Raw genomic sequence first — 9,150 nt, 5'->3', positions numbered from 1 at the left:
GATAAAAAAATCATAAAGACGACTCTGATAATAGTACTAACCTTCAGAGCCTTGAAACCCATTTGGAAACCTGGGATCCTTCACATCCTTGTAGATTACAACACAGTGTTGTTGTATGTTACTGTGGCCTGAAGGATTTCATAACTGTGTGCTTTCATGTGCAAAGAACGTTTTCTGATTTTCTACAGGGACAAGTTAACTACACACACTCTCTCATCTTTAAAATGGGTTTGTCCTTGATTCAGGTAATTTTCTTCCCAGTGTTTTTCTATCCACTCCCCCTGAAAGCAGAGGAGGGAATTTTTTTCCTTCCTAAATATGCATAGGCAATTGAGATTTTTTCTAGTCCGGGCAAAAGATGATAGCAAAGGGTATAAGTAACTGTTCCGTGTTCGCAAGGGAAGGGAGGAAAGACTTGCCTCCAGACAGACTTGGTGGTTAACCCATTGTATTTGCTACACATTTCATGGCAAGATGGTAACAGGACAGGTGAAGGCCCATTTTACTGAAGCCAGAGCAGCCACTACTGCCTTCATTGGATGGGTTATTGAGGTCAACATTCTTTAGAAGCTGTGACCTGGTCCTCGGTCCACACCATCTGCAAGCATTATGATTAGGACATTGCTTATAGAACCAGGGCAGTGTTTACTACTACTACCATCCTACATGGGTTACTAGAGCCAGTACATCTTCAAGACCACCCACCTGCTTGTTTGCGAGCTTTGGGAATGTTCCCAAACACACGAGACCACTGCAGCAGTGAACATATTTGAAAATCTACAGTTGCAGTAATTTCCCAATGCAGCTGTACATCAGTCCCTGCATTGTGCTCACCCATCAAAAGTTTAATGCGTCTGTATATGTACAGCCTCAGACTAGGAACATGGTCTGATTCTGGGACTTTCCAGCTACAGTTTGTCTTTACTGCAGGAAGCCAGGCGGCTTGCCATTAGAAAATTTCATGTCAAAATGAAGGATTTTCTTCCTGATGCCATTTGTTGCATTCTACCTAAGGCTTCCTCAGTCTGCGATGTTTTCTTTTACTTGATCATCTTGTTTAACAAGGTGTTGCATATATCCATTTCATCTTGCATGTTCTTGTACATTCTAAAGTGTTTTTTTGAGAGCCCTCACTTGAGGCCCTAACGGTACCAGTTTCCCTGTTTTTGTGAGCTTAAATTCTTCTCTTGGAGAAATGGGCACTGTCCAGCTGAAGTAGGTAATGTAGCTTCAGTCATATTACTGTCATAAAAGATGATGTGCTTACTGGCAATACAGTCGTCTTGCTGCCAGGGTGTTTTCTAAGACTGAATGCTTCTTTAAGCCCAGGGGGTGTCAGCACAGCTTTGAACCAAGCCATTCAGCTACCAGTGTTAAGCTTTAAAGGAGAAAGGTTATTGCATTTCATGTCTGTACACACTGATTAAAGCACTATGTTGACAGAACCAAAGACTTCAGGCAAACAGAACAACTCTTTGCTTTAAATGAAAGTAGTATACTGTGGATAAACCAACATATGCAAGAACTAATGACTAAGCATTGCCAAACTAGAAGAAACTACCAAGCATAACAACATTGCAGCAATGCAAGAAACAGATGTCAAAGGCATAACAGCAAGCAATGGTGCTACACCACGTTACAGGAAGAGACCCTAATCAGTTAAGTATAGGCAAACTCACTGGATCTACTGATATTAACACACTGACTACAAACTCATTATGTCTGAGTGACGCCTCCAGGTGCATCTGCAGTTAACTTCTACTGACGCCTCTAGGCGTCAAATATTTTTTGTTCATGTTTGCATCAATATTTCCAAAATCATGCTAATACAAGGTTTTAAAATACTTCATCTTAAAGCTTACCCAGTAGCAAACTCAACTGCATTAATATTTGACCTCTGTCTAATGTAAGTTAATCGATATTAACTGTTGTTTTTATTGTACTAATTTGTATAGATATAATTTTCCAGTTTTTCTAAATATCTCAGCAACCAAGCAACACAGACAGAACTTAGTCTCATATGAAAGCTCTCCACTAGATGAATAAAATGCCGCTGAGAGTTTGTGTGTAGCTTGAGTAGTTGCTGAAATAGTGTAAGTTGTTTACAAAATATAGCAAATGTAATAGTTACTGTGTTTACTGTAAATTATAAAATTTGGCTTAAGACTTAGAACCTATACTACCACTATTAAAATAGTTTGTGCTGAAGAGCGTGCCATTTATACTTCTTTCATAATTCTTATGGTTCCAGAGATATGAACATTTCTTTGAAATGTGAGGACATAATTTGATTTTGTGAAAAGGCTTAGGCTCCTGCCATTGGAAGTTACAGTACAAACTTCCTGAGCTCCATTGTAGTTAATTAAAAGAGAGAGAAAACCTTGGGCCTAAACAAACGATGAACCAAGGCAAAACCCACTAACACCCAGTCATCAAGGAGTCTGAAAAAGCTTATAAGTTCGCTCAAAAAATGTCTGAACTCCCTAACATACAGAAATTAATTTATTGTATAAAGTTAGCGTTTTCAACCCCTTAACATACACGGACTTCATCAGAACTGATATAAAAAAAACTCTTACACATATTTAAACCCTAGTAACAGTAAGTCGTTTGACTAGAACAGCAAATCAAGATAATGTCAGTGCTAATAATTTGTTATGACAATGCTAAAACAAAGACGGTCACAATTTGGCAGACTATAATTTTTAACACATTATTTAACATTTACCAATGGTTAAATACTTGTATCAAGCCTAAGATGACATAATAATTTACAGTATTCCAGTCTTGTGTTCCCAAGCCCCACCTCTCACATTTCGTATTACCCGTTCCAGTAAAAAAAATAAATAAATAAAACAATATGCTTCTTACGTTGTAAGTTAAGTTTAATGAGTGCATTGTTCTCATTACGGTTCTTTGTCATAATAGTGGTCGTAAATGCATTTTTTTTTTAGAATCTGTTCTGTTTTGCTGGCCATAAAGCCCATGGCAGAAGTACAGTATCGACAAAATTAATGCGTATTCATTGTAACAGTAGTCGCTGAAATACATCAATCACTATTGCCATTTAGTTCTTCCCCACAAGTTCCTTGTTTTTTTTTTCTTTTCTTTTAAAGTCTGGAAGTCAGGATTAGACGGTAGAGCTCCCCTTTACTTTTGTGTTCTAGTCTTTCTTCATACAATTTTGTGGAAAATGTAAAGAATTTTCCTTGAACTGGGCAGTGCCTCATGCTACGTTTATGCCGACATGCTTGTGGCATTTTTATTAATTCAGAAGTATACTGAAGATGTTGCAGAATGTGGTTTGTTTTGTACTGAATATCTTTGACATCTCTGTGTGGGGTGGACCAGCCTTGTGCAGGGGATATCCAGAGTGCCAGAAGTCTGGCTGGATGATTGCACATGCACCTGTGGCTAATTCCTTTTCATTATGAATGACGCAGCAGAAAGTGACCATTGTATTTGAAATGTTCGCTGCCATTCTCTTTAGGCAATGCCCTGCATTTTGCTTTTCCACCGGAAAAGCAGAGAAAACCAGTATTTTAAATGTTAAGTGTTATATATGTTAAGTACATTACTCGGCCCTCATTAGGCCGATCATTGAACATAATGTCCCCTTTGGCATGCATCTGCCAAGACGCATGCAACAACTGGAAAGGCTGCAGAAATACCTTATTGAAATTATGCAGGGCTTAAACATATCCTACATGGATTTACTCGGAGCCCCGTCACTATACTCTGTATCCTACATATTGCTAAGTGATCACCTGTGTCTAGTATACAGAGCATCCTGTGACCCAGTAATGATGGAGTTACTGCACTTCAAGTCAAATATTAGAAATACTCTGTCAAGGGATCCACACTACTTCTGCAACACCATCGGAACATCAAACAGTTCATCCCTGTCCCTATTCAGTCGCCACTTGGATCTAAGGATGGGAAACAGAAAACCTACCCCAGGACTGCCCCCTGTACTACTCATGGACAGAAGCAGTTGCTAAATGTTTTTTTCCATTCATGTGTCACCTGTAATTTATCAATGCTATGATCCCAGTTATTCCCCTCAAGTGTAATATGTAATTATCGACACCCACACCTCCAGGTTGGTGGCAACGCACGAAGCTTCAGAAACCATCCAGGTGCAACTAACTATAGGCAAAACTGCTCTACAAATTGTAGTATGCTACAGGCCACCCTCTCAAACTCAGGAACTCCACACAGCCTTCCTGAAGACACTGGAGGGTATAAATGTATCTCCAAACACCATCATATTGGGTGACTTCAACTACCCGAATATAGACTGGGAACATTACTCAAGCCCTAACTTTCTAGCCCAACGGTTCCTGGAGTTCATAAATTCAAATGCCATGGAACAGCTAGTCACTGTTCCCATCAGATGAGAAATATACTAGATCTCATTATCACAAACATGGGGACAAAATGCTCCACACCGGAAGTATATCCCTCATTGGTGAGATCTGATCATAAACTAATCTCACTGGAAATCCACATCCCGCCCCCACCCCAAACAAAAAAGACCACAGTGAAGAACTTCTCTAAAGCAAACTTCACACTACTCAAGACTGGTGTGGTATCCTTCAAGGCCCCTGAGCCAGTGGAAACCACAACCCAAGCTGCGGAAGCCCTTACAAATGCCTTCTATGAACACCTCCAGGACTGCATGGATCAGGCAATCCCAAATAAAACCAAGACTCTTTCCACAAAGGGCAAACATCCAGTCTGGTGGACCCCAGCCATTAACAAACTTTACAATAAGAGGAGAAAGCTATTACATGATGGAACAAAATCCATAAAAGGGAAGTCACCCTGATCATTATTAGTAAAAAATACGAGCACTCATAAAATCAACTAAGGCCAATTTTGAGAGAAAAATTGCCATGGATTCAAAGGACAATCATAAGGCCTTTTTCAGCTATGTTAGGAACCTGGGTGGAAACTCCCAGATATGCTCAGAATTAGTCCAAAACGATACAAAAATCACTGAACCCACAGACATTGCCAACATACTGGCAGACAGGTTCAGTGCAAACTTCACCCCCCTCTCCCCCCCTAAAGGAGAGATAACTATCCCAGCGGAGTGTAGCCTCCCAGACATCTCAAATGCGCAGGTGAAAGCTGCTCTCTCTAAAGCTAAAAACACAGAGTCAATGGGACCGGATGGTGTCCCTGGCTGTGTGCTACACGAGCTAAATGAGGAATTAAACCCGCACATAAGGCAGCTGTTTAATCTCAGCCTTACCACAGGATACGTGCCCAAGGAGTGGCGTACGGCAACTGTGGTCCCACTCCACAAAGGCGGTGCCTCTACGGACCCTGGTAATTACCGCCCCATAAGCTTAACAAGTCTAGTCTGCAAAGCTATGGAGAGGATCATAATGGAGCTCATAAACAAAGATATAGGGGACTTGCAGACATTAGACCCGACCCAGTTTGGCTTCGTCAAGGGCAGATCATGCCTTTTGAACTTGGTCGACTTCTTCGAAACAGTCACCAAGGCCATTGATGAGGGAAAGGCAGTCCATACAGCCTACCTTGACCTTGCAAAGGCTTTCAACAATACCCCACTCGGGTATTGTAGAAAAACTTACCAGCTTAAATGTAAACCCATATGTCACAAGATGGGTTGCAAACTGGCTTAAGGACAGAACCCACAGGGTTAGAGTTGCTGGCGCTATGTCAGACTCCAAGCCGGTCACAAGTGGTGTCCCACAGGGCTCGGTCCTTGGCCCCTATTGTTCGGCATCTACTGCTCACAAGTACACGCCAACATCGGAGGACTTTGGCTGACAAAGTTTGCAGACAACTGCAAACTGGGCCATAGTGGAAAGTGCATCGGACACGGATATCCTTCAGAAGGGACTCACAAAAACAGATAGCTGGTGCCAGAGCCATGGCCTGAAGTTAAACGCTAAAAATGTATAGTCATACCCTTCGGGAAAAACAAGGTAACCCCAAGCTACCATATAGGTGGCAATCCACTAAGCACAGAAGAGGTTATCAGGGACCTGGGGACCCAGGTTGACAGTGGCCTTTCTTTTGACACTCACGTTGCTAAAGTGGTTAGAAAGACCTTCTACATTGCCCACCTGATCATGAAGGGATTCACATCCAGATCTAGTGAGGTCATTGTTCCCCTGTACTCTTCACTTATCAGACCAATGATAGAGTACAATGCCCCATTTGGGATGTATCTCACCCGACATCTGCAGCAATTGGAGAGACCCCAAAAGTTCCTCACCAAAAGGATAAAGGGACTCCAAAATCTGTCATATGCTGCCAGATTGAAGAAACTCCAGCTCTATTCAATCGCATACCGTCTGCTCAGAGGTGACATGTGCCTGACATACAAGGCCATGTCCAACCCGGAATTAATGGACATGCTCCGCCTCAAAAAATCCAAATCCACCAAAACCACTAGAGCAAGCGACTTAAACCTTAGCACGGATATAAATAGGATGTGCTGGAGGGATAGATTTATCACTCAGAGACTCCCTATGCTGTGGAATAAAATCCCGGTCCATGTGAGGCAGAGTACCTCGCTGGCTCTGTTCAAGAGAAATCTTGACCTGTGGATGGGAGATCGTAGGTTTACCCCGGGAATCATCTCTGTGTTACTGCTGGACAGAAGCACAACAAACTAATGGGCACAGTATTTTTTTCATATAAGGGGTGGCGTAAGCCACAAAACTTTGGGCTAGGCTTATAAATGCCTTAGGGCAGATAGCCTAGTATAAACCTATGAACCTATGGGATGGGTCAGACCAGTATGTAACCAAATGGGTTAGGTTAATTTGAGCAGAAAAAAGGAAACTGGCTAGTTTTAAAATGGCCCGCAAGGGCAGCTAGTCTGCTTATCTGTGAACTTAAGTAAAATGAATATTAAAATAAAATGGTGGCTTGCTAGTTTTTTTTCTTGTCTGTGCAGCCTGGCATATTGCACCTGTGATGCAGTCCTAGTCAGATGTGGTTTATTGAAGCTTGTGGTAAAGGTTGTAGCAAATGCCTTTTTTATGTATTCTTTAAAGAGAAGCAGAGAGCTCCATGTGTTAATGTAGTGAATGTTTTTTGTAACTGGTGGCATATTCCAAACAGCAGGATGGTCTCTTGCTGCAGATAGCTCCTAAATGCACTTCTAGAGGGTAGATCTGTTGCAGTCAGTGAAATAAAATGAATGTATTGTGTTTTCATATCTTGTTTAAGTATGTGGCTTGACTTAAGGTAGTAACATTGTGCCTTCTTTGGTTCTTCAGAGCCTGCTGTTTTGCCAGCTGCCACTGTTGGTGTGGAAGCACATCACGTCAGTTCCAATAACACGTCTACCTCAGATCAGACATCTGAAACTGTACCAGGCCCCTCAAGTAGTCAGGCATTTACAGTATCTGAGAATTCAAGCATTGCTTCCAACACCATTACAGCTGCTGCTGCTCCTCTTCCAATTGGTATGTAAAGATTTGCTTGGATGCTGAATAATTAATAGTGCAAAGGTGTTTAGTGAGTAGCTGCGATGTTTTCATGTTTGACAGCTTAGAATTACAATGCATAATTTAATCTTTCACCAAACGTGCCATAGTTGTGAACATGTAACTGTCCTTGCAAGTTGCATGAAAATATGACTGTTCTCACTGATGCAGAAAGGCAAAGTTATGGTAAGAGTACAGTTCAGAAGAGGATAGCAAGTAGTAATGTACGGAACAGTTAAGTACCTCGAAAGACTGCAGTAGCAAGGTAGGTGCACACTTAAATGTTACAAGGAGGAAAAGACTCTAAGTCTGTGTATAGTTTAATATATGCAGATATACAGAAGTATGTTTATATGTATTTGTACGTATGTACTTGTTTGTTAATGTGGGTGTATGTGATATATACATACATATATATATATATATATATAAATAAATGTATATATATCTCTGTGTATATAAAATATTTAGATATATATATGTGTATGTATGTGTGTATATACATATATATATGTGTATATAGATATATATATATATATATATATATATACACACACACACACACACACACACACACACACATACAAACACACTTGTGAACGTGTTTGTGTGCATTCTATATATGTGCTTGTATGTGTCATGTAGAATGCATAGTCGCACACACTCAGTTTGTGTGTAAATGCACATTGAAGTGTTGGATAATCTGTTCTGTCTTCATGAAGAGAAAAGTTGATGGAATAAACACAGGGCAGACATTAAAGTAGTTCTTATGCTATTGGTTTAGTAGGATGAGCAGGTTTTCCAGAAGCTGGAAAAATGGGCAGAGTAAGTGAACTAAATGGCCCTTTGCAGCCAAAACGTATTCTGTCAGTTTTCCTTTGTTGTAGCAATAGTTTAGGTTTAGTTTTTGACCTAGACCTAGCTGCTGAAAGGTCAGCTTTGGTCGAATGGACTGGGTGTCTAGCACCTCTTCGGGGTAGCTGTCCTTGGTAGAATGTAAGGGCTAGCCGTACGCATACAGATTTCGTATTGAAGGGCCCAGCAGCACTCGTGTACAGGGGTGTTGTGTACTAATGAATGTACATGTGCAAAGGTCACCTTTTGAGTGTCATTAAATGTTCAGGTTCTCCTGCCTGCTTAGGGAAAGATTGGTATAACTGATGAGAAGCCCTTATGGATCACTGTTGCAACAATAAATTGTCTCTATTTAATGCTGATTTTGAAATCCAGCGTGATTTTTCGGAAGTCAGAACACTTCTCTTTTGGTTGGGCTGACTTTAACTTACATTGGACAACTCAACATACCAGACATAGAGGGCAGTGCCTTTTCATGTTTTCTTTACTTATTTCTTGGTATTCGTTTGTTTTGAGAGAGAGTGCATCGCAGTCTAACATCCATCAAGTCATGCAGTTACAAGCACCTAACGAGAAGTACTGTATATTGATCCATTTTTTTCTGGTTTGCATGTCTTGTGTATTGTATTTGTATTACTGATTTGTGCTGAACAGACATCCAACAGTGGACTTTATACAGAGGTATGTCAGAGAAGTACACTGCTAAAAATGTTAATCATAGTGACTCTTAAGTTTCAAGCTCTCACCAAAGACTTCATATCCCATGTTTCTTTTGCCACAGTGTAGAGCATGACTTGATTAAATACTCTGTCTT

The 9,150-nt window shown here is 40.8% G+C and overlaps 1 protein-coding gene across 1 annotated transcript in view; it reads left to right on the top strand.

Moving 5' to 3' along the window:
- Positions 1-9,150, top strand: part of RNF111 (ring finger protein 111) — a gene marked incomplete in the record, with an annotated part of 1,207,185 nt that overhangs the window by 291,290 nt on the left and 906,745 nt on the right. The window contains 1 exon segment of the mRNA XM_044078570.1: positions 7,272-7,460. Within this exon segment, the coding sequence (XP_043934505.1) occupies positions 7,272-7,460 (189 nt within the window).

This window comes from Protopterus annectens, chromosome 7.part1 (genome assembly GCF_019279795.1).
Source record: "Protopterus annectens isolate FY-2018-M chromosome 7.part1, PAN1.0, whole genome shotgun sequence".
NCBI classification, from domain to species: domain Eukaryota; kingdom Metazoa; phylum Chordata; order Ceratodontiformes; family Protopteridae; genus Protopterus; species Protopterus annectens.
This window is presented reverse-complemented; position numbering and strand designations above follow the sequence as displayed.